Genomic DNA, 25,308 nt, shown 5'->3' with positions numbered 1-25,308 from the left:
TGGCGGGCGCCGCGTCCCCCTGCGCCAATGGCTGCGGGCCCGGCGCGCCCTCGGACGCCGAGGTGCTGCACCTCTGCCGCAGCCTCGAGGTGGGCACCGTCATGACTTTGTTCTACTCCAAGAAGTCGCAGCGGCCGGAGCGGAAGACCTTCCAGGTCAAGCTGGAGACGCGGCAGATCACGTGGAGCCGTGGCGCCGACAAGATCGAGGGGGCCAGTAAGTGCGCCCCCTCCCCGGGCCCGCTGCGCGCGGGGGCCGCGGGAGTCCGCGCTCGGCTCCCGCGCGCCCCGGCCGCTGCTGGAGTGACTTGGGTAAACTTTCGGGCCCTCCCCCACAGCCTCCGGGCCCGCCCCCGCCTCGGCCCCAGTGGTCACCGGGGGCGGGGGGCATCCGGGTCCTCAGTCACCTGACAGGACACCCCCTCCCCCAGCCCAGGGGGGAGTGTTCCAGGCGCTTTGCCCAGAGGCCTAAAACTCCTAGCCGGTTGGAGACCGGCGGGGCAAATATCGGGACCCAGGCGAGGGAAGCCCAGGCTGCGTCAGCCCACCCAGACCCAGAATCCGGGGCCAGACCAGACGGTCACCACCCACCACCTTTTATCCCAAGAGTACTCCTGGTGAAACTTTCTGGGCCTCCGGGTTGGGCTCCATTTGCAAAGGAATCTTTGGGTTCCCTGAGTAGAACTTAGATGTTGGGGTAGGGTTGGTTTTGGATCAGAGCCAGACCTACTCCTCTCTCTCTTGGGGAGAGGGTGGAAGGTGGTCCTGTTTGGTTTGGAAAAGCCAGAGAGAAGGCAGTGGCTTTTTCCCGCTGCTGCTTTTGTCTTGAAACTGAATTTTAGAGGTCTGCGTGGGTGGGCAGACACTCAGAGCCAAGACAGGGACTCTTGGTAAAGGTACCAGGCTCCCCTTGCCCTTGGAAGCACGTTCTTAAGAGGTTGGCCCGGAAAGGCCAGCCTCAGTGCCTTGGAGTCGGGTACTTTGTTCAAGAGTGTGCAGCCGATTTGAGGTCTAGCCCTTTGTGTCCTGCACCCTGTGTCCAATGGCTGCAGGGAGCCGGGAGTAGCTACTTTTGGTTTCCTGCCTCTTTGCCTTCTCAGGCGTGAGCTTAGTTGCTTTGGGATAGGTCTCAGTTGGGAGGAGGGAGTTGGGGGATTTTGAAAAACCCCAGATCTTTCAGTGTTATGACGCTTAGTTCATGCCTATGCTGTGGCCAGATGGGCACCCAGCTCTGCCCTCCATACCCCCACCTTCAAGTGTGAGAGGTAGTGTGTCTGCAACCCTAGCTTGTGTGCTTCCTGTAAGGACTCCCCTAGAGACTGGTGTTAGAGCCAGGGTCAGAAGCAGGTCCATGTGGAGGAGGGGGGTCAGGAAGTGACACCCCCAAAGGAGGGTCCTACAGACCTCCTTGGGTATGGTATGTATGTGTGTAGATGGGCGAGGAGATGGGAGGAAGGAAAGTCTTGTGGTGAGGCAGCCATCCTCGACTACAAACTCCAGATCTGATACGGCTGCTGAACTTAGAAATGGCAGCTGCCTTTCTCTGTGCCTCCATCAGCCCTGTCAGCTATGGAGAAAATTTTAGCGATTTGAGAGGCTGGATTCCAAAGTTGTGGAAGGACAGACATTGCAGGGAACCAGATAGTCCTGGGGGCATCACCCAGTCATCAAGACTCCAGGCACAGCCCCTTCCTTGCTTTTATGGTGCTCCCTGTGCTCTGCTCAGTTGGTGGCACTGGCCAGAGGTTCCCTGATAGATTTCCTGGGTAACTATCAGGCTGCACTTCAAACCATGCATGTGATCAACAGGCGGTAAGTGCAGCACTGTGGTTGAAGGCAAGGCTGGATTCGAAGCCCATATATTAGTTGTGGGCCAGTTACTTATCTAGCCAGTTATTTTCTCTGAGCTTAGTTTCCTTATCTATAAAACAGGAGTGGTAATGTATACACTATATATGGTTGCTCTGGAGATTAAATGAGAATTATTGTAAAACCTGTAGCACAGTGCCTGATATGTTGTAAACATTTAATAAATGTAAGCTGTTTTTAATAACAATAGAAATAATAGACTATGACTGCCCTCCATCCTGAACTGTGAATGTTGAGGGAGGTGGAGTGTGGCTGTAGGAGAGCCTGAGGGTACAGAAAGGGAGGAGGATGGGAATCAAGTTCACATTTCACTTAGATCACTACCCGGAAAAAGGGAGGAAATGGTTTTGTTTTGCTTCAACCCATCTCCTCACCGACCTACCTATTATATATAGAACAGTACATGACAAAGTAGAATTTGTGGAGTAAATCTATGGAGATTTGCACATCTGACTCCTGGGTGTGACTATCTTATTTGTAAGTTGGGGCCTGAACAGGAGGGAGGGGTGTGGAGAGAGAAGAATCTAGTCCATGGTGTCTCAGGTCTTCAGGGGATGGTGACAGGAATGCAGAGGACCCGATGGCCCCAGCTAGAGAAGTACAGATTCAGTGATCTCGTCAGCTGGGGGTGTAGGCAAAGATATAGGAGCCTTGGCCCTTTGATTTTGGAGACCCAGATTAAAGGAGGCTGAGTGAAAATGCTAGTAGATGCTTGTGTAGAGTTCACACCTTATTGATGGGTGCTGATCTCTGCAGCTCCCCTCTGCAGGCTCTGAGGAAGCTTGGGCTGCCAGCTGTGTCCCCTGCCTTCTGGCCTTTTCCTGCTGACTCTGTCAGGGTTCCACGTAGTGCTTGTAGCCTGGCCAAGGAGAGAGGCATTTCTGCCCCCAGGGTGTCTGTGGACCCGAAGGAGGGGTGCTGTGGTTCAGTGAAAATGCACAGCACTCATGGGACAGGCGTCGTTGCGACCTGACTCTGTGCCTTCTCACTTTGCCCCTTTTGAAATGGGGCTGACACGTTCTGATTTCTAGGGTGGTAGTTGGGCTCAAAAGAGGGGTGGGGAAGTGCTTTGGTACTAGTTGTCATGGTGATGTGACAGGAACCAGGTTGATGTTTGGCTTTTTATGTTGCAGATACTGACATAAATGAATACAAAGCAATTACAGACTTCCTGCTGAGTGCTACAGACTTTTCATCATAGTTTCTTGGCTATTTTCTTGGCTAATCTTCACAAGGGTCCTGAGTGGGGGGGCTGTGTCTGGAGTCCCACCCCATTTTACAGATGAGGAAATGGAAAATACAGGGAGTGAATTGTGCCATGGGGTGATAGTGCTAGTATGTGACAGTCTCAGCTGGACCCAGCTCTGCAATCATTGGCTGGCCATCCCAAGAGGACTCTCAGCCCCAGGGTTGTGCTGCCGGTGCACCTGCCTCAGGCCCCTTACCCATTTGCTCCTCTAAGGAGAAATTTTTGTGCCTAGACCTGCATTATAGACCCTCAGCTCCTCTAGGTTCTGGCTCCACACTCTTCCTTCTGATGCCTTTCTGGGGTGAGCAGGCTCAGTCAAGGGTCATTGTAGGCAGCACGGCCTGGGTGGAGGCTCCTTGGAGAGCTCTGAGTGACAGCCACGCTCATCTGTGCAGACTTGTGGAGCCTCATGCTTCCACTTTTATTCTTCCCTACTCTTCTGCACGCTAGGCCTCCTTAGGTGGTGAATGAAAACAGGTCCTTGCCCTCAGGGAAACAGACGAGATAATTCCTAGTCGTACCTTTGATAGGGTGGGGAGGTGGTGGCAGAAGAGAGCAAACTGCTCAGACAAGGCAGTCAGGCTCAGAGAGGAGGTGATATTGGGACCAGTTGTCTGGGGCTTGACCTCTGCGGCTGTCAGGCTGGTGAGGAGAGACCACGAGGCTTGCTCTGCTAACTGGGCCCAAGGTGCCTGAGGTAGGCAGCCTGGGTGTCGTGGGGGTTTTCTTTGTACTGGTTGATTGCTCCCAGTGGGAAAGGGGCAAGAACATGTGTCCGGATCTCCAGAGCTAGCCATCCCTGCCTATGTGTTTCCTGTCTGACTGTAGTTTTTCCAGGGGAAGTCAGACCTCTTAGTGTTTCCTCAACGCCTGAGGCTTACCCTGATGTGTGGGTTTCCAGACCAGCTCTGCCAGGCCCCCCGTCCAGCTGGGGCTCTCTCTTTCCTGTGAACCTAGGAAGGGGGCCTGTTTCACAGATGACTGGAGAAGCTGAGCACACCCAACATTGCCCCTCCTCCATACACACCTCCAGCTGAGGAGAGTCCTAGGAGAAGTGGGGGTACAGTTGTACACCTTGTGGAGTGCTTTGTTCTCCACAAAGCTCTGTGTGAGAGTGTTTGTGGATGCCATGCTTCCCTGTTTGGGGGAGGGTGTTGTCTTTGAGAACAGTATAGTAACAGGTGACAAGATTCTAGGCAGAGCCAGGGATAAGGAATGGCTGTGAGCAGTCGTTAGTAATTGACCCACAGTAACTGGAGGTTTGTGGCTTTAGACTCCGTCCGATTTGGGTTCAAGAAACCGTGTGTGTGTGTGTGTGTGTACACGTGTGTGTAGGTGCACACATACACACAGGTGCATAGGCTTGAGTCACTGGTCGGAGATCTTGGCCACTAACCTTGTTTTGTGCAGCCTCTTGGAATGAGGGACATTTATTCAATAAATATTGTTTGAACACCTCTTATTTGCCCAGTGCTAGGCACTAAGGGTGAGTAAGACATGGTCTGTGCCATTGAGGAACTCCCACATTCCTGGAAGAGACAGAATTGGGAACGTGTAATTATAACCGTGTGTGCTGTGTACCATAATAAAGGTCTATACCAAGAGCTCTGTGAGTGCAGAGTAGCAAGCTCTGCTTAGTGAGCTGGGGTTGTGACAGAAGAGAGCCAGGAAAGGCTTCTGGGGGTGGGGGGTGACCTGTGAGCTGTGCCTTGACTGACGGAAGAACTTGCCTGTGCTTGGGTTGAGCACGGGGCATCCCTGTGCAGGGGTCAGTTATGCGTTTAATGTGGTAGAGGTAAGGCTGGGGCTGGTTGGGAGCAGTTTAGGGAGAGCCACAGGGTGCCATGCTCTTGGGTTTTGCTCCGTCCTGTCAGCACAGGCTGAAGTGAGGCTGTCTTGTGTTTTATCTCCGAGAGGTTGTGGGAAACCAGTAGAGCGACTGCAGTTTGCCGGAGAGAGCTGATGAGTGGGGGCAAGACTTCCTCTTGAGGCCGGGCAGGGACGCAGCAGCGGTGGAGGGCTAGGGGCTGGGGCTGGAGGATGAGCCAGTGGAGCACAGTCGTTTAACATTTGGATTCTGAAGTCACACTGCCTAGGTTGTGCCACTTACTTGCTCTGTGACCTTGAGTGTGTGACTGGGCTCTTTGTCTACAAAAGGGGGATATAGTAACAAACTGCATTTGTCTCATAAGGGTTTTGTGAATATTTGAGGCAGATCTTCATAGAGTGCTTCACAGGGAGTGTGGTGCGGTGGGAGCTCTGACGAGGAGGATGAGGATTATGTTCCCCGGGAGGACCCAGGAGTGGAAGGGAGCGATGTACCCATCATATTGAGGGGCTGGAGCCTGACCACCAAGACCTTTGATTGGGAGATGAGGAGTCCCACCCATTTTCTCGCTCCAGGCTCTCAGCAGCCCCGCTATTGTCGGGGCTCTTTCCTGCTGCTGACTTTTGCAAGGTGACAGAGCAGTTGGCTGAAAGCAGCTGCTGTGGTATCATATTAGCCTCTTTCTGTGTGCCTTGTGCCGATAAATGCTACCTGAGCACATCGATTTGGAGACCCCTTTCTTCTAGGAACTGCTTTAATGCTCCCCCCTCAGTATAATAGGGCCTGTCTCTACCTCTCCTGTCACTATTCCTGTCAGTCTTCATTAACTCGTGGCATCTCTTCCCATTCAGTGCCCTTTCCTCTGATGTGGCTTCAAAGAGGTCAGAGATGGATAAGCTAGAGGGGGAAAATGAGACCCAGTGTTGCAAAGTCCTGATATTAGGGGATAGGAGACTTTCCCCCTCTCTCTATTCCCTTTGAACTGGAGAAGTCAGTGGGGACTTTGAGGAGAGTCATGGGAGAAATGGAGGTGCGGTAGGAGGAGGGGACTGTGCTGGTGCTCTGTGCAGAGTGCTTTGTTCAGAGAGGCATGGTGCCCATGCTTCCCTGGAGGGAACTCTTTGAGAGCAGCATGGTAACAGATGACAAGACTAGGCAGAGCCAAGGTAGTGAGTGGCCTCAAGCGGCTGTTGATGATTGGACTCTGTATGACTGAAAATTTATGGCTAGAATCAGATCTGGGTTCGAGTCTCAGCTCTTCCTGTGATCTTGGACAAGTAACTTTGACCTATGTGAAACTGGTTTTCAACTGTACAAGTAATTTCTTCCTCACAGAGCTGTATATTAAAATAGTCAAATGAGGTTGTATATGAGAGTAAGAGATTTTATGTGAAAGTGCTCTGCACAGCATTTGGCACTTGTGGGCACTTAATAAGTATTTGTTTCCTTTGCTTTGCCTTAGCTAACTATAGAGCTCCAGTTCTTTCCCCCGCCAGGTGTGGCCACTGGTGGCTGCTCTGACAGCCTGGGCTGGAAGTCTGTTTCCTGCCTGTTTTCTTTGTTCCCTCCCTCCACTGAGGACTGGAGCATGAGGAGAATCGGTATTTCCCTAGTGCTGCAGAGTTCATGGAGCATAGTCTCACTTGTGGTATTGTTTGAGTGCCCCCACAGCTCCGTGAACCGAGAGAGGGCAAGAATGGGTTAGCCCTCTCTTAGAGATGAGAAACCAAGGCCCCAAGGGTAAGGTCACACAGCAAGTTCATGGCAATGCCGTAATCAGAGCCTAGGATCTCTGATTCCCACTACAGTATTCAGTTATTTTTCCACTCTTCAGAAAATGACAAGAAGACAGACTGTTCTGTAGGACTGGCATGTTTTCTTATGTGGACAGAGTGATCTGATCTCCAGTCTTCCCTCTGGCCAGATGTGCTGTTTGACCAGCCCAAGCTTCTGTCCATGGACAAATTGGACTTAGACCCTCCATCTAGATTATCTGCTGCCTTCCTCTTGCCATGGCACCCCCATCAAGATGCTTTCCCATGCTCTTGCTGGGGGTGAAGATAGCAGGTGATCTGAGGTAGGAGGGCAGAAGAGCCCTGCTCTGACCTGTTGTGACTGGCTCATGATGATGACTGCACCTGAGCCTCTGCAGGGAGATGGGGACCTGGAGCTCCATGCTCTAGGTACTCTGAGAAGAGCTTCTCCAGGACCCTTGATGACAAGCTCAAGTGCATACATTCATCCCATGTGTTTCTTCATTTGCCTGTGTTTACTGTGGGCAAGCTGCTGTGTGTTAGGCCTGCTAAGCTGAACGTGAGAACTGCAACCTCTGGCTTGTTCCAGTGGTAGTAGGTGTCTACCCTGGTGTGCTTTATCACTATAGCGACTCTTTCCTTAAAACAACAGTGAAAAGCCCCCAGACCCCGGCCTTCTTGGGCCTTGTGGCACACTGAACAAGCAGGATGCCACTGTGCTACCCTGGCTTTGGACTCTGGCATTTGCTGATGTGCCAAGCACCGTGGAGTCCAGTAAAAAATGTAAAGGTTAAGATAGGTATAGCCAGAAAGGACATCAGCAACCAGACAGAAAAAATAATTACAGGGCCTGGGGAGTGCTGTGGAGGAACCAGAGGCTGTTCTGTCAGTCAGGAGAGGTGAGGGGGCTCTGATAATGAGCAGTCCAGATCTCTCTCAGTTGCAGACAACAACTAAGGCTCATTTTTAACTTATACTACATGTGTGTGACCACGACAAGCCACTGTGCTTGGTTCTGGAGAATGGCCTCAGTGGCTCTGGGTCAGCCTCCTGGTGCAGGGCCCAAACACTGGGCAAACTAGGCTGGAGAGGGCTTTGGACAACAGGCTGGGGAGGAATTCGTTTCCGTGGCTTGGCGTGGGCAGTGTTGCGGGTGGCTCTGCTGTTGTGGCAGACAGACTGCTGCCCGCATGACTGGGCTCTCTGTAATAGGTACCTTTGTGTTCAGACTTGAGGTATCCTATCTGTGCCCCTGCCTAATTGTCATCTCCCTGCTATGCCCCTCCTTGAGCTGCCCCTGAGCCTCGTCTGTTGTGGCCACGGCTTTCCTGCTGTCAGCCCCGAGGTGGAGCCTCTCGTTGCCTCCTCATAGCTGCTCCCAGAGCTCTTTTGCTGGGTATGCTGGTGCCTCCACAGCGAGCCTTCAGGAGAAGGGAAGAAGGAGGGAGGGAGACAAGTGTGGGAGACGGGTCTTCTGTGACTACTCTGGGGTTGGGGCCATGGAGTTGGTTGCTTTGGGGGAGTCTGTGGTCCTAGGAGATAGGGCTCTGAGAATCTCTGCTTGCTGTCCTCATTTAGCTCTTAACATTCTCTCTTCTCTCCTTATAACACTAGTTCCTTTCGAGGTGGTGCTTGGCTAGCCTTTAAGAGGCTGCAGTGGCCGTGTGCCCAGGCACAAGTACGAGCTCTCTCCCCCACTCATCACCTCCTAGGAACCGGGCCCATCCTGGGGGAAGCAGGGAGGGCTCCTTTTTATAGCCACATGTAGGCTTTGTGTATAGGCTCTGCTGCTTCCTTCCGGGCCCTTCCCGGTGTTGGCGGGTGGCCTTGGCTTCAGCAGGACTCAGGATGCAGAATAAATGGGCGGGGCTTTCTCCTGCAGAAGACTGGCATCTCCTTTTCTGAGCCCATGCTTGGCATAGAGGAGGCTGGGTTAGCAAGCAAGAAAAGGAGGTGGCTCGATCTTTGATCCTGGGAAGCTTGCACTCTAGAACATACAGAATACCATGAAAGCCCAGAGGCAGCAGGAGATAGTTGTGCCTAAAGTATTGTAGGCTAAACCTAAGGGTCCAAACACAATCAGCTTCCTTTCTGTTGCAGCCCATCCTGCCCTTGTGGAGTCCCTCCCCCTGCTGCCTGGCAAGCCAGCATTGGTTAGAGAATCTGTACAAAGGCTGTGAGGTGCCTGGGAGCAAGGCGTGGGCACGGTGAAGAGTGGGTGGTCTGACGGAAGCTCCAAGCCCTGGCAGTGAACACTGACCAGACTGGTGAGGGGCTGGGCCACATTAGGTTTGACCACTTGTTTGTGTGAGATCTAATTCTAACTCAGTAGGGGTGGGCCGTTCACTTTGGGGTTGGCTTCCTGTTTTCTTGGACACCTGGGGCTATGGCTGAGCTGAAATGTCCTGAGGGAAGTAGTTGTTTAAGGAATGCCCCCAGGTCACAGTGTCCTTGGCTTGGCCTTGTCCGTGGGGGGGGAGTAGGGCATTGACCACACTCGGCTTCTGGCTGTGAAGCTGTGAGTATGTGGTGGGTGAATTCTAGCCCCATGGGACTGAGTGACTTCAGCCCCAGGCCCAAGAGTACGGGCCAAGTTCATAGAGTGACTAATCCTGGGAAGGAGAGCAGGAGCTGGCCACAGGTCCCAAAGGCTTTTCAGCCTACTTGGGGGCAGGAGGTCAGCTGAGAGGTTGGGTAGTGATGGGGTGTGGGGGCTCTGCAGACCACTCTTCCCACCCCTCCACCCCCCCACCCCCGTTCTACCTGATGGCCCTCCCCTGTTGAGAGGCAATTCTCCTCTTCCTACCCTAATCACTCTACCTGAAGCAGTAATTGAGTATAATGCGCCTGTGGCCTTTCTTGGGAACTCTTAGCATACCCACCGAGAAGGTTAGAAAGGGTAGCATATGTCACTTTGTCAAGGATTTTACTCGGGGCCTCTTGAGGCTAGCAGTGAAATACAGAGAATATCCCCTCTAGTGACAGCGGAACGCCTGGAGCTTGGACCATTTTCACGAGGCTGTCCTCCTGGGCCCTGGTGTGAGAATTGGCCCACACTGGAAGGGTGAGGCTCTGTAGGCTGGAGTGCGTGGCAGCAAGGAGCCTGTTAGGGGAGGTGAGGCCAGAAAGTGTCTTAAGAGGCTACAACTGGGAAATTAAAATCAGGATTGGAAGTCACAAGGTAGCCATTCCTCTTGACAGGGGAGGCAACTTTGAAGAGTCCTAGCTGGGCTTCCTGGGAAGGCAGTGAGTTCCCAATCATCTTGGAGTGAGGTCAGAGGCTAGATCATACAAAGGAGGACAAGGAAAATGCCTTGGCTTGGGCTGGCATGGCCCGGAGGGAGTGTGGCCAGATGCTGAGGAGAGGCTGGGCCCAGCAGCTCTGGAACGGGAGAGGCCTAGTGGGGTGCACAGAAGAGGATGTCTGAGCCAACAGATCTTGCCTTCATGACTTCCTTCATTGCTCAGCACATCTCCAGCCTCCTGGTCAAGGTTGACTCTGCTGGGGGTCTAAGGGTTGGCCCCAAACCTCCCTCCCTTCCCCCGAGTAGGAGCAGGGTGTATGGTGGTGGTAACATGGAAACCAAAGAGGGGGGGAGCCAGGGCTGGCATGGGGCTCCACAAGGAGCTCTGCAGAGGAGGCCTCTGCTGTTCCCCTCCCACTTCAGCCGTCCCTTAGATCTCTAGCCAGAAGCTCCTATTGTTTCTTTGGGGGGAGGGGCAGATTTTCCTAATGCATTCCATTTCCTGCTAGGCCCTGGAGCCTTAAAGCTGACAGGCATGGTCCATGCCCTCAAGGAGCTCACACTCCATTGGAGAAGATGTCAGGCAGGTAGCCTTAAAATACACACAGGGTTCCCACTCATCTAAGTGCTTAGTAAATATGTTTGTGACAAATAAAGCCAGTATTGGGACTTGTCTAGGGATTAGGTTGAGGATAGTGAGAGAAAAGGAGGTGCTAAGGATGGTTCTAAAGTTTCTAGTTTATGTACCTATTGGGAGGTTATGCTGTTAGCTGATCCAAGAGGTGTGGCAGGAGACGTGGGTTTTGGTGAGAGAAGTGTTGAAGAGTATGAGGGAATGGGTTTGGTTTGAGGGGTTGACTTTGAGGTGTTCTTGAGGCAAGCAGGTGCCGGTGGCAAGTAGGCAGGTGGACCGAAGGACCTGAAGCTTAGAGGTGGGGATTGCATTGTTTGTAAGAGGAGGCAGTGGAATCTGGGGGCATTGATGACTGACTGGGAGGAGGTAGAACATTAGGGGAAGAGAGGACTTTGGCCTCAGCCTTGACAAAGGCCAGCATGTAATGCGATAGGCCTGAAGCCCAAGAAGAAGGGGGAAACCAGGAGAAGTCCTGACAAGAAGCCAACGGCAGAGCTTCAAGCCAAGGGAGGGTGTGGTCAACCATGTAGATTGCTGTGAGGGGGTCAGGAAAGAGGAGGATGGAAAAGTGACTTTATAGTCAGTGTTCTTGTTCCCCAGGTAGCCTAAATATACTGGGGGGGGGGCATGCGCATTTCATTGAACTTTTGAGGTCCTGGACACTTCTGGGAGCTGGCCTTCATGGGTCCTCAGCCTCTTCTGTAGCTGGGGGCCAGGCACACACAAGACATCTAGAAAAAACTTGGGAAGCATCAGCCTTCAGTGGAGGCAGAGGTCTGAGTGCACAGGACCTCTGCCCTGGGGGCTGACCCATGAACTATCTGGGGAGTTATTTAGGCCTGGGCAGCAAAGCTGGGGCAAGACCTTGTCCATACTTCAGCTTTTCCCCATTGTGGGAAAGGCCCGCTATAGGCCCAGTGTCCTTCTCCCTCTTCCATGAAACTGAATGCCCCCCCCCACCTAAAAACCAAACTGCTCCATTGATGTCTTGGCTTCCATGATCCCCTCTGCCTGACATGGGCTGTCAGCCCTTCAGACCTGACTTCTGCAGAGCAATCTGAGAAATCCCAAGGAGCGCTGCTCACTTTCTCTGTGCTCCCAGCACCACAGACATCTCCCTGTTGTTCCATCTTTGCACGACCTCATAGTTATCTACTTCCCCATCTGTTTCCTCCGCCAGCCAGGGGCTTTTCTGAAGGGCAGGAACTCAAGTGCCGTATTGATCTCTGTTTACCCAGGACCCAACCCAGGGCCTGACACTGAGGAGATAGGTGCCTAATATGTGTTTGATTAGGTGATGGAATGAATGAACAAGCGTAATAGGCAACTGCTCAGCTCTCTCCCAACTTTGAGTTCTCTGGGTGGGGCCTCCTTTCCCTTCCTTCCTTTGGGGCCTGGGCATGCTGTCCCCCCTCTGAAATGGGTGGGTTTAGTCTAGCATCCTAGGCAAGAGGGCCGCCTGCCTGGGTGGTAGGAAGGCTCTGGGGCCATGCAGACGGTCCCAATTCTGCCATGAACCACCATGTGACCATGACAAGACCCTTTGGAACCTCCATTTTCTCATTGCTCCAAAGAGGAGATTCATCTAGAATCTAGATTCTAGATGATTCATGTGCTGGCAAGGATCCTTTACAGCTGTAACCTGAAGCAGTTAGTACATACGGGTTCAAAGTCCCATTTAGGAGGACCCCACAGACCTCCATCCAGCTGTCCGAATGGCCTTTTCCTGTTTATCAAGGTGGGAGAGGGCCAGATGCCCGGTCAGGCCTGGCTGCTCTTCTCGGTCAGGTGTTTAGGGAGCAGTGACTGATGGAACTCCAGCCAGAAGCACATGCTGAGCTCTGCCCCCATATATCCTGGGAAGGGACTGTGGCCTCTCTCCCCTGTTGCTAAGCAGGAATGGTAAAGAGATAAGCCCCATTCTCACCTTTTCTTTATTGCATGACTCTCTGACCCCAGGTCTCCCAGCCTCCAACCTTGTCTATAAAATGGGGATAGATAGCTACCCACACCTCTGCTTTTGACTTCCCCTCTGGTGGGATCTGGGAGCTGCTTCTGATGCTTTCTGTTGGGAGATAGGAGGGGGAAGGTCATAGGCTCAGAACAGAGAGGGGAATGGGGATGGGATGACTCTCACTCCTTCCAGAGGCCTTGGGCAGCATAGGAACCGCTGGCCCATCCGATGCCCGTGGTTCCAGCTGTGTTAGGTCCTTTTGCCACCTGTGCCTAGGTTCTGTCCTTTCCTCTCCTTGAGTCACCTCCATCTTTCCCTTCAGAGGTCTGAGGGCTCTATAAAAGCTGTATCTTCTAGTTGGTACAGCTACTCTGGGGGCAGAGCCCCTTTGTCTCTGGCTCCCCTGAACGGGGCTCTGGGGTGCAGTGCCGGCCCTACCCTTGGGGCACTGTGCAGGAACCTGTGTGTAAGGTGGTGGGAGTAGAGGGCCAGGAATTGGCCACAGAGCATTGCTTCCCTTTGTGGCTTCCTTTCTCCCTGTTGGCATCCTTTGAGGGAGAAGGCTCAGCTCCATTTGTGCTCCCTTGCCCTGGGTGTGTAGTCTTTGGAGGGTGATGAAAGGTGGCTGACTTCGGGGGTGGGGGCAGCTGGGAATGGCCTTTCTGTTTATCCCAGGCTGTGCTTGGAAGGGTTATGAGGCGAGCATCTTGGGGGAAGTTTTTTTGTTTGTTTTTGTTTTTTTAAGATTTTATTTTTAATTAATCCCTACACCCAACATGGGGCTCAAACTCATAACCCCAAGATCAGGAGTCACATGCTCTACCAAATAAGCCAAGTACCCCATTTGGGGGAAGATTTGCACACCTCTCCTGACCCCCGGGACTCTCTCTTCTGAATCTCCTGGTGGCCTTGGCTTAGAGCCAAGCAGGGCAGGGTGCTCAGGGAGCCCTGCCTTTTCTGCTCCTCAAAGCTCCATGAACTTTCCACAGTTCCCACCAGCTGCAGGAACCTTTGTGCAGGGACTTCCCAGTGTTTCCAGATTGCCCTGGCCCCCAGAGGCCATGCCCCCACCCCCATGCCCCAACTATGACTGGTCTTTCTTTTTTCTGTCCCCAGAGTAAACCTCACCAACTTCTGCATTTGCATATTTGTTGTAGCTCCTCAGCTTTGTTGACCTACTGCACCACCTCTTCCAGGAAGCCATCCCTGATACCATCTTTGAGCCTCTGTGGCCTTTGCTGCCTTTATTAGATAATGAACTCTGGAATCTAACTCTTGTGTTCATTCCTGCCCCTTAGCACTCTGTATACATTTTGAAGCCTCGCTAGGACCTGAATTTGGGGAATGGAAAGAAGAGTTGAATGTAGCTTCTTCCTTTAAGAGTTAGATCATAGGCCAGTGACCTAGATCCCTGGAAGCGCTAGACAATGTGACAAGAGTGGCAGAGCACCAGCTACGTCACTGGCCTGGGCCTGGCACTTGCAGAGCCTTGGAGGGAGGGGCATAGGCTGAGAGCTGATGGGCTGGGGTCCTTCCAGCTCATTGCCTTGATTGGACTTGGCCTTTTGAGGAATGCTGGGCTTTCCCCACTTTCCCACAGTGCCCTTTGCAGGGCTGGGCACCTGGGCCTAAGGGGATCTGGGGGTTCACATCCCATGAGTTGGGGTAATGAAAACCCCCAGATGGGAAGGACCTGTCCAGGTAACATTCACTTACCTCTTTCAAGTTCTCTAGGTTAAAAAACAAAACAAAACCCTTCATGTTTACCATGATTTGAAATTTTTTTAAATTGCAAAATGTATGTGCATGTATTTCTGTATGGTAACTTCTGCCGTTTACATCAGTTAGTTTATGTACTTTGTAAAAGAAAAAAAATGCTCTCTTGAGAAAAATATTTAGGTGAAAGCATGTTTCATGTCCAGAAATTTGTGATATGTGCCACTTCCTTCTGGTTTTTTGTTGTGCTGCTGGTGGTGTTCTTGGTTCTATTGTTCATTTGCAGGGAGGTTAATTTTCAGTATATCCTCCTGTCTCTTTCTAGTGAGATCGCTTTGGTGTCTCTTCCTGACATCTCATAGTCGCTCAGTGAAGAAGGGGCCAGGAGTGGTGATCCTCTTTTGCAAATGGGGGAAATGAGGCTCAGAGGTGAGGCTGTGCCTCCCACTTGCCTTGCCAGTGCTTGGTGCTCATGGGTCTTCTCTGTACATCCTCCTTGCCTGATGGGTGGTTAATTGGCCAGTAGGTTTGAAGGACCTCTGTCTCTGTAGGGCTGTTTAGGAAGGTGGCTTCACTGGTGACGGGATACTGGTTCCTGACCAAGAAGCTTGGGTCTAATTTAGAATCTTGGATTTGATGCTGGGCTCCCTTCTACCCCTTCTGGGGCCTGCCATGGTCAGAGTCTGCTATGGGGCAGGATTGGCTGACTCTCATGAACCATACTCATTAAGGTACCCTGGAAGAGGCTTGGTGCCCAACCCTTGCTACCTCCTTTCTCTTCCCTGGGGACTCTGCCTGGTCTCCAGGAATGCTGCCTCTCTGCACCGCCCTGCCATGGGTGTCCTGGTGCACTGGGCTGGAGGATGACTGGTACGGCACTTGTGGCTCAGCCTGATGTCTGGGAGGGGTTGGGGAGCAGGATTCTAAGACCAGAAGCAGCCCTACCCTCGGAAGGACCTAACATAGACAAGTCCTCTAGGGTCATTGTCTTCAGTCCCTTCCCAGACTGCAGACTGGCTGGCTGCCATTGAGCTTGTCCCTTTCATGGCACGCTCTCCTCACTCAGTGGAGTAGGTGCTGTCCCAGGCTTGGGGACCTACTTTCCTGCAAAGGCAAGTTCTGAGCTGGCCCTGAGAGCAGCAACAGTACTCTTTGTTGCTGTCTAGCTGCCTGCCTCCCAAAGTGCTTGGGATCAATTATGTGGCTCAGATGAGGAAACTAAAGCTCTTAAAGGGAAAGCGACCCTCCACTCCTGGTACCTCCGAAGGCAGTTGCTCTCCAGGCCTGACTGACCCAGGCACTCTGCTTTGAGTAACTGCTGATCTCTAGTTTCCATGGTCTCCGGCAAGGAGCCTATCCCTGGGCTAAGAGAGGAGACAAGGGAGGGTTTCCTTGCCTGGTCGAGCAAGCTTTGGTTTTGCAAATTTGGTCTTGTGGCATTCTGCCTCAATGCTTAGAGCTGGCGCTTGCCACCAAGCAATGGGCATGTTTTCTTCCGCATAAAAATCAAAACAAACCAATCCAAGGTTGGGGGTGGTCAAGGCAGGCCGGGCTTGACTCTCGCCTGTGAATATCTTTATGTCTGTTTGCACGTGAATGGTTAATGGCTGTCCCACCCCTAACGAAAATCTTCACTTGATTCATGACCTGCCAGAGAGGCCTACCTATATGCTTGGAAATAGGATTTGAAAATTGATCTTTGTGATTTCAATCTGTTAGTCTCCCGTTCTAATACCCCACCCTTTGTGAGGTGGGGTGCACATACCTTAGACTCCTGATGAGTGTGCAGGTGGGGTGCTGTGGCCGCAGCTAGCCCGGTGCTGCAGGCTCAGGAAGCAGCAAATCTGGTTTAAAGCATATTTGCACACACTGATCTGAACTCTGGCCCCAGGAACCCCACTCCTCTGTGGTGCCCCATCCCTGTGAGACCCCTTTTTGAGTTAGGGAAATGGCTGCTTGGATTCTTTCCCTTGGGCCGAGGCAGCTACGACCTAGCTTAACCTCTCCTAGGTTTGGGCCCAACCCCAGCAAAGCCCTGGCAGGTGGCTGCAGTTGTCTCCCATGCTGCTTGTCTCTCTGGGCCTCGAGTTGATGCACTAGGCACACAGGCCAGGGGTCTGTCTCCTTCAGACATCACTGGGATCGTTGGTTCCTGACAAGGTCCTTTCTGCCACCCTGTGAGGTAAGAGTTTTTCCCAGTTTACTAATGGGGAAACGGAGGCCAAAAGAGTGAGGGCCTGCCTAGGGCTGCACAGCTAGGATTTAAGACCTGCGTGGCTCTCCTCTGCTAGGCATGGGCAGCCTTTAGGAAGGGGGATGGTCAGGGCAGGCTTCCTGAAGGAGTGGGAGGGGGCAGGTTGCCACCAGAACCCCCAGGCTTCTGCCCAGAGCACCAGGCAGCCTGGCCATCAGAAGGTCCTCAGCCCTCAGAGCTGGCCTGTGATGCCAGTCCCTGGCCCAGCGTGGGTACTCCCTCATTACCCCGAAGCCTCTTGAGGAGGGCTGGTCTCTGTATCTTTATGAGAGTGTGTGGGTGATTAAATGCCCAGGGCAGCTTATCTTGTCACTGTGTACCATGGCCATGCTTGGTATGGTGATACTCATGCCATTCCTGAAGTGTGGGCCTCAGGGACCCGGTCCTTGGAGGAATGAACACACCATGCCTCTGGATGGGCCGAGCTGGCTGGGTGGCGGCTGATGGAACCGTAGGCCCTCTGAGGTTGGAGTGAGCTTGAAGATGGCCCTTTGTCATTGGTGAAGCCATACACTCTTCTGCTACACAGGAGGCTAGCCTGGCCCCTTGTTTGTGGGATCCCGTCCTTGTCCCTTAGAGAGTTCCCCTATCTCACTTCCCTGTCTCCAGCCTAGCAAGGACCTCTCAGTACCCTGGCTTTTCTTTTCCCCAGTGTTCTTGAACGTTGTTTTCCCATGGTTCTGAGTGGGGGATGAGTGCTGGGTCATGGGTCTCTGGGAACAGGGTGCTACTCTCCTGCTCCTCTAACCAGTTCTCCTCTTTTCCCGAAGCTCCCAGGTCCTGGGAGGGTCTCTGTCCCTGCCCTTCCTGTCCCACTGCAGTTCTGACCCAGACGGCTGGGGTGGCTTGGCCTCGCCCTCCCTGCAACTGGGGCAGAGGCCATGCCTGTCCCAGGGAGTCTCCTCCCCTGATGGCAGTCCCTGGGGGAGCAGCCCTGGCTCTCTCAGGAAAGGGGACCCTTCTGTGTTTGCCTCCCAGACAAGGAGGATGGGAAGTGGGGTTGGGAGGTGGCACAGGAAATGACTTTTAAGAACATAGTAGAGCGTCTCACCCTGGCGTCATGTCCTTTCAGCCTGCTGTTGGCTTGATGCACTTGGAGGGCATCACGACCAGGCTGGCACTTCCTTATGGGGTGGGGGTGGGAGGGGTGTACAAGGGACGAGGTGTGGCCAAGCAGGACCTTGGGAAGCTTGGACACCTGGCCTAGAGCTGCTCTGTGCCTGTGTGGTTCCTGTGTTGGGCAGGAGCCCAATCAGCCTCCAGCCTGATCTCAGTCAGAATGTGCCCAGGAGCACAGGGCAGGCCAGAGGTTCTCCCTGGGGCCTGCTGGCGGCTTGGGGTGTGTGTATGTGCGCGCGCGCGCGCGTGTGTGTATGCGTGTGTACATGCACGTGCATGGGGCTACACATGTCCGGCCTTAGGCTTTGAACCGACCCTCTAGCTGCCCGCCAAGCAGTACCACGTCATGGGCTACTTCTGACCGTGGGCAGGCCGCTGAGGGGAAGGGCCCAGGCTCTGGAGCTCTCCGACCCTGGCCTAGATGCATTTGTGTTTGTGAGGTTGTGTGCCTGTGTGAGAGGTGTGGGAGGGGATGACAGCAGCTCGACGCCGGAAAAGCGCACTGGTTTCTGTTTCAAAGGGCAGGGTTTGTGGTTATTCTGCAGTTTCTGATCTGGGCATTTCCCCTGTTCAGCTCCTCCTTCCATCCTTGGAAACTATCTTCTCAGGCTAGGTTTTTGTGACTCAGTTCCCCCTACCCTCTCTGTTTCTACCTGAGTGTAACTCATTTTTAACACTCCACTGGCATTTGTGGCCCCTCCCCCCACCTTTGTGCCTGCTTTTTTCGTTTGCTCTTTCAGTCCTTCAGCAAGTACTCCATGGGCCCTGCCTGGCCTTGGGGAGATGACGAATGTTCACACACCTAGTGTCAGGAGGAGTCAAGGGCATGATGGCTGCAGGAGGGCACTTTTGAGTTGGGTCTTTGGTGGGAGAGAATGGAGCCTGGGAGGTAGGCAGTCCACCCTGGGGACCTGGATGAAACGGGGGGGGGGGGGGGGGGGGGGACAGGAAGCACTGGCTGTTCTTGTCCTCGGTCCAGCTTAGTTTAGATGGAACAGAGAAGATAGGAGGGAAGAAGCTGGGGGTGTGGATCACTGAGCCTCACCAGGAAGGGCCTCGAAGGCCATAGAAGGAGCATGTTCTCCTTAGTGAGCAACCACAGGAGGGATCAGAACAGTGTTACAAGGATTCTGAAAACTTAAGAAGGGTGGCTCATTGGTAAAGAGGATGGGTGGGGGCAGGGCTGCTGGCAGGGAAGGCAGGGCTTTTTCAGTGGGAGAACCAGGCCTGAGGGTTTGATGAAGGCAAGGGAGCAGGGAGAGTGGGGTCCAGTTAGAACCAGTAATGCTGTGCAGGGATCTGGGGTTGGGATTAGAAGCAGTGCCTCTGTTTGAGGTGGGACAGATGGGGGACTGCTGTGGCTGGAAGGGGTAGGAAGAGCGCCTGGGGATCTGGGACATTCTGGCCAGGGTGGTGTACAGTTTGGACTGGGAGGGCTCTGGGATGGACACTAGCCAAGCAATGTGCTGGCACTGTTCCTGGCTTGAGATCTTCCGGGCCAGTCTGGGTTGAGAGCGTTAGAAGGGGCTCTGGTGCCAACGGGGTACTCAGGGAGAGTCCTCTCTGGTCACTCAGCCAGGCTTCTTCTGTTGGAACAACTCCCTAAATCTGTCTCTTTATCTGACTTGGAAAGTCTGCCCCCTGTCCAGTATCCCAGCCAGCACCTGGGGATCCTGTGGGTGCTTGCTGCATGGTGCTCGGGCCCTCTCCTGGCCTGGGGTCAGAACCTGTGCCCCTAGCGTACTGTGGTGAGGGAGCAGAGGGAGGGAGCCTGCATTGAATGAGTGCCCATCTGCCGTATACAGGGCCGGGCACTTTTGGCTTTTGGGACTTTGGATCTTACCAGCACCCTCACCGTTACTGTCACCTGCGTTAACAGACGCAGGAGTGGGGTCAGAGCAGTTGTCACTGTGCTGAGGTCACACAGCTGACGGGAGTTAGAGCTCGGATTCTGGTCCAGGCAGGCTGGTCCCAGAGTCCATGCGTGTTTTTTCTACCACCCTGCCTTCTAGAGAAGCCCAGTCAAGCCCTTGACTTTATACTCGGTAAAACTCAGACTAGGAGAAGTTGAACGAATCACTCAGTGCCATCTCCCTTGTTAGTGGCTGAGGCAGGTCGTCTGGCATTCAGTCCTGTGTGCTTCCCTGATCTGTGCTGTGTGAGGGCAGGCGAGCACATGCAGGCCCTTTGACAGCCAGGGTGGGGAAACATTCCTTTGGATAGCTGCTGCCTTGGGAGAACAGGCCCTGCTGAGACTTGCTTGGGCATGTCTTTGGGGTGGTGGGCCATTTCAGGGGTGCATCAGTTCTCTGGGCCTGACCCCTCATTCCTCCCATGGATCCCGAGATATACTTGAGTCTGCCTCGCCCTACCCTGGGCTTTACAATTTGGTTTGTGTACTTTGTGTCAGGAAATGGTCCTCACAGAACAGCCTTTGGCCCTCCCCAGTTCTCTCTTTAGAGTCTGGCTTTTTTCCAGGTCAGAGTGACCTACCCACGTTCTCAGCAAGGGAAGGTACACAGGATGGGGCTCCCTGCTCCCCCAGACAGCTCAGCTTCTAGCAGAGGTCTGTCCTCAGACTCAGCCTAGCCCTCTTTTATCACCCAGTAGGACTGTGAGTACTCTTGGCTCTGCCCCTTGATGAGGTGTCTCTCTTTGTGGTCCCTTCCTAAGGGGGAGTGAGGAAACCAGGCTGCCCTCATTTCAGCACTGACTCAGAGACCCCAGCCTGACCTTGGCCTCTTTACCTTCCTAGTTGACATTCGCGAAATCAAGGAGATCCGCCCAGGGAAGACCTCACGGGATTTTGATCGCTACCAAGAGGACCCTGCTTTCCGACCAGACCAGTCACACTGCTTTGTCATCCTGTATGGGATGGAATTCCGCCTGAAGACCCTGAGCCTGCAAGGTAGAAGTCAAGGGGCTGGAGGAGGTAGGGGGTAGTTTGGGGACAAATATCTACTGGCTTCTGGCTCAGCAGGAAGTATGTGTCCTCAGCTCAGCTCCTTACCCCTTGCTCACAGCTACGTCTGAGGATGAAGTGAACATGTGGATCAAGGGTTTAACATGGTTGATGGAGGATACATTGCAGGCAGCCACGCCTCTGCAGATCGAGAGGTAAGGAACCCCCCCTCCCCCCGCCCCGACATGGTTAGGGTTAGGGGCATTAGGTTCCAGGGAGCAGCGGCAAGGACACAGGCCTTTGTGTGCCCAGGCACTGCCTAGTGACCTCCCCAGACCTGCTCCGGCTGGAGAAGTGGTTCTCACTTCAGGCTTCCCCCTCCAGGTGGCTGCGGAAGCAGTTCTACTCGCTGGATCGGAATCGTGAGGATCGGTAGGTACTGGGCTGTGGCTCGAGCCCAGCCGGGGCGTCGGGGCAGCCAGAACAGTAGCCGTGCCCTGAGCAGCTGCCTGGAGAACCAGAGGATCTGGGGGCCTGGGGCCTGCCTCTAGTAGGGCTGGGGGGCAGGCAGGTGGTTCTGGCACAGGGAGCTTCCTGCAGAAAGTCCTCTGAGGCCTTGGTGCAGACCGGCTCTGGGTGTCCTGTAGAGAGGGTGAGGGTACCCTTAGTGTGAGTGTGTGCCTTGAAGCTCACAGCTTTGAGGCCATTGTATGACAGCCAGAGGGGCCAGGGAGAGATGGGGGACAGAGATCAGTTCATGGTGAGGGCTTCTGACGGCTGCCGTGAAAGAGCTAGAACACCACAGAGGGTTTTGAAAGGAAGTATCCCGTGACCTGACTTCAGTTGCACAGGACTGCCGGCCTCCGCTGGAGAGTCCAGGGCGGGGCAGCGCCGGCGAGCTTGTGCAGGGAGCTGCTTCTGCATTCTGGCTGGAAGATGCAAGGATTTGGCTCAGGGTGGAGGGTGGTAACAAGTGGTCGGATTTGGACTCTACTGCATTTTGAAGGTAAGAGTCCAACAGAATTTCCTAACGTTGATTGTGGTATGTGAGAGAAAGAGAGGAGTCCAGAGCAACAGTAAGCTTTTAGGCTGGAACATCTGGATAGGTGGAGTTGCCATTGACTAAGATGGGGAAGGCCATGGGAGGAGAACATTTGCGGGAGCTTAGGGGTACGTTTGGGCTGTGTTCAGTTTTATGATGCTTTTAGACGTCCAGGTAGAGGTGTTGCATTGGCAGGTGGGTAGAATGAGTTTAAGGGAGAAGTTGGGGGAGATGTTACCTTGGGAGCATAGAGCTGTTCCTTCCATAAGCCGTGAGGCTGTAGATCACCTGAGAAGCGTAGCAAGAAAAGGGAAGAGGGCCGGCGGCTGATCCCAGGCCACTTGGACACTGGGGGTCAGGGAGGTGAGGAGGAGCTAGCCAGGGGAAATAGCAGCTTGTGAGGTAAGAGAAAAACCTGGAGGGTCGCGTTTTGGAAGCTCAGGGAGGAGGGAATAGTTAGCTGTGCCAGGCCTCGTCAGGTGTGTTGACAAAGAGGTGCCCTTGGATTTGATAGCACACAGGTTGTTGGTGACCTTGAGGAGTGGGGAAGGGGGTTCAGGGAAGGAAAGGGAGCATGGATGGCTCCTTCACGGTGCTGTGAAGGAGAGCAGAGAAGGGAGTGGTAGCTCGAGAGGGCAGCAGCGTCAAGACAGGTGTTTGGTGGGACGGATAATAGCTTGCTGGCAATGCTGATGGCAGAGAGTCAAGAGAGAGTTTGGTGATGCAGCAAGTTTCCTAACCTGCAAAGCGAGGACCCTGACCGCCTCCCTGCTGGGCGCCTGGGGGTCAGATGGGCCAGCACCTGCCGAACCACACTTGCCAGTAGCAGCCGGGACCACACAGTACAGGGTTGAATCCTGGAAGGGTGTTTTGGTGCTGCATGCCAGGCTCTTGGGCAGGAGGAGGGGGGTGCCCACCTTCTCCTCCCTGACACCAGGCTCTAGGAGAGAGGGCCTCCCTTTCCCCCTTTTCCATCCTTTTGCCAGGCTCAGCAGTGTCCCTTAGTCCCACATCCTGGGCAGGGCACCGTTGGAGTGCAGGGACACTCCCTGCCAGACCCCAGGAGGTTGCCCAGTTATCAGCAGTACTGTTGCTGAGCAGGACCCCCTCCGGCCACCACCCTCTCAGTGCCGGGTGCTGAGACACAAAGTGCCAGCGTTCCAGGGTGGCTGGTCAGGAATCCCCACCGAGCTGCCCCCAGGGCGTATGTGAGTGAGTTGTGCGGGGCCTGGAGGCTCAGCCGGGGAAGGCTGCCTCCTGTGTCTGGGTGAGCCCACAGCCCCTAGGATGACTGGGGGGCCAGAGGTATAGTATAGGCTTGAGTGCTGAGACCTAAAGATTGCCTCCCCTCCCCCATGCCTGACCCACTTCACTGAGCCTGCTCACTCCTTTCTTGCCAGAATCATGGCCTTTTTCTTTGCTCAGATGAGGAAACTGAGCCCTAGAGAAAGGAGGGGACTTCCCTTGGTCACCCCAAGGGTTCTCATTTAGCCTCACCTCAGGACTCCAGGTGCCGGGGTAGTGTTTACCTGTCCAGCCCCAGGTGGACTCAGCCCACAAGTCGGAGGTCATGAGAGGTTGGCTGAGGCCACTGGGGATGTCCCTGTTTCCTCAGTATATCAGCCAAGGACCTGAAGAACATGCTGTCCCAGGTCAACTACCGGGTCCCCAACATGCGCTTCCTCCGAGAGCGTCTGACGGTAAGGACCTCCCGGGCCATCCGCAGGCAGTGGGGGCATCCTGGGAGCCCCTGGCCGTGGGCCTGACCAGAGTCCTGCCCCGTGCCATGTAGGACCTGGAGCAGCGCAGCAGTGACATCACCTACGGGCAGTTTGCTCAGCTGTACCGCAGCCTGATGTACAGCGCCCAGAAGACGGTGCATGAGCCACCTGCCCTCCCACGGCCCCTGCCCCTGCCCTCCCACCCCAGCCCTGCTTGTCTCAGCCCCACTGCCTGGCTTGAGGGCTTTTGGGTGCCATTTCTCCAGCTCTTCTCCTCTTGAGGCCTACCCCTGTCTGTTGCCCCAGCCTTTCTTCCTGAAAGCCCTTTTCCCATGTGGCCTGTCAGGGGCTCTCGCTCTGACCAGCTTCTGTCTCCTGCAGATGGACCTCCCCTTCTTGGAAGCCAGTGCCCTGAGGTTTGGTTTGAAGTGGGGTGGTGGGGTTCTCCCTGGGGCCTCCTGCATCTCTCCCTGGTGACTCCTGGTACAAGTGGGAGGCAGTGGGAGGGGGTGAGCCATGCTGGACCCTTTTGGGCTACAGTGCTGGTTGGGAGCTGGGCTCTGCCTTCCAAGGGCCGCTCATTGTCTATGGGCTGCGCCAGCCACCTGGCTGCCAGGTGCTCCCTTCTTTCCCACAGGGCTGGGGAGCGGCCGGAGCTCTGTCGCGTGTCCCTTCCTGAGTTCCAGCAGTTCCTCCTCGAGTACCAGGGGGTACGGCTGGGTTGGACTGGGCCAGGGTGCCTGGCTGAGGGGGGTTGAGCTCATCACTGGCAGCCTCTCATGTGCCCCTCCCCAACCCACTCCCACCAGGAGCTGTGGGCTGTTGACCGGCTTCAGGTGCATGAGTTCATGCTCAGCTTCCTTCGAGACCCCTTGCGAGAAATTGAAGAGCCATACTTCTCCCTGGATGAGGTAAGCCCACCTTTCACACCCCTCCATCAGAATTCGGGGCGCTGACCAGAGCCCCACCCGCATCCCAGGAGCCAGATTCTCCTTAGGGTTACCAAGTTGTTCCTTTGTACTGTCCACCTTGCCTGTCGTGATGACACTGAGCACCCGCTCCTTCCCACCACAGCCATGCCAGTGGGCTGGGGTAGTGGCTCACTCTGTCTTTCCTTTCCTTCTTGTTCCTGGACAGTTTGTCACCTTCCTGTTCTCCAAAGAGAACAGTGTGTGGAACTCGCAGCTGGATGCAGTGTGCCCGGATACCATGAACAACCCTCTCTCCCACTACTGGATCTCTTCCTCCCACAACACGTGAGTGACTACCTCAGCCCCACCTGGCCCACCCTTAGGAGGGAGGCACTCACCCAACCACCCCTGCCCCTCCTTCTCTGTCCAGGTACCTGACCGGGGACCAGTTCTCCAGCGAGTCCTCCCTAGAAGCCTACGCTCGCTGCCTGCGGATGGGCTGTCGCTGCATTGAGTGTGCGTGGGGGCCGGGGCTGGGGGAGTAGGTTGGGGGGCCCGCCCTCTTAACTATGATCATGTTCCTCCCCAGTGGACTGCTGGGACGGCCCAGATGGGATGCCAGTCATTTACCATGGACACACCCTTACCACCAAGATCAAGTTCTCGGATGTTCTGCACACCATCAAGGAGCATGCCTTTGTGGCCTCAGAGTGAGTTGGAGGGAGGGGAAGAGGGTGGGGGTCAGCTTGGCTCCAGCTCTCTCCTGGGACAGAGGGTCCCCTCCAATGCCCTGTCCCCACTCCCCGTTTTTTTATCTTTGTCCTTCTTGGCCTCTCCTCCTTTCTTACTGCTTGCTTGAGGCATTCTTCCGAAGCCCCTCCCTGTTTTCTGCACCCTCAGCCCCCCCTCTTTGTGGGTTCTTTCTAGCCTTTGGAACAAACTAAAGCTCTGCCCAACCTCAAAAAATACTTCCTTCCAGCAGCCAGGGCCAGCATCTTCTCTGGCCAGCCTGCCTCTTGACAGGGCCCCCCGGCTCTTGGTTCCTAACACCTTTTCTTTTTTTTTTTTTTTTTTAAATTTTATTTTATTATATTGTGTTAATCACCATACA

General features: G+C 54.3%; 1 protein-coding gene across 2 annotated transcripts in view; it reads left to right on the top strand.

The window, feature by feature from the left end:
- Positions 1 to 6: 6 nt before the first annotated feature.
- Positions 7 to 25,308, top strand: part of PLCG1 (phospholipase C gamma 1) — a 37,384-nt gene continuing 12,082 nt past the window's right edge. For both annotated transcript variants that reach the window (XM_019798905.2, XM_034641300.1), the window contains exons 1-12: positions 7 to 216; positions 20,377 to 20,529; positions 20,645 to 20,738; positions 20,908 to 20,955; positions 23,181 to 23,265; positions 23,358 to 23,441; positions 23,668 to 23,702; positions 23,924 to 23,996; positions 24,096 to 24,197; positions 24,424 to 24,542; positions 24,628 to 24,713; positions 24,787 to 24,907. In XM_019798905.2, the coding sequence (XP_019654464.2) occupies positions 102 to 216; positions 20,377 to 20,529; positions 20,645 to 20,738; positions 20,908 to 20,955; positions 23,181 to 23,265; positions 23,358 to 23,441; positions 23,668 to 23,702; positions 23,924 to 23,996; positions 24,096 to 24,197; positions 24,424 to 24,542; positions 24,628 to 24,713; positions 24,787 to 24,907 (1,115 nt within the window). In that variant the 5' untranslated portion in view covers positions 7 to 101. The remainder of the gene's footprint in view (positions 217 to 20,376; positions 20,530 to 20,644; positions 20,739 to 20,907; positions 20,956 to 23,180; positions 23,266 to 23,357; positions 23,442 to 23,667; positions 23,703 to 23,923; positions 23,997 to 24,095; positions 24,198 to 24,423; positions 24,543 to 24,627; positions 24,714 to 24,786; positions 24,908 to 25,308) is intronic.

The sequence above is a fragment of the Ailuropoda melanoleuca genome, chromosome 13 (assembly GCF_002007445.2).
Source record: "Ailuropoda melanoleuca isolate Jingjing chromosome 13, ASM200744v2, whole genome shotgun sequence".
In the NCBI taxonomy this organism is placed as follows: domain Eukaryota; kingdom Metazoa; phylum Chordata; class Mammalia; order Carnivora; family Ursidae; genus Ailuropoda; species Ailuropoda melanoleuca.
This window is presented reverse-complemented; position numbering and strand designations above follow the sequence as displayed.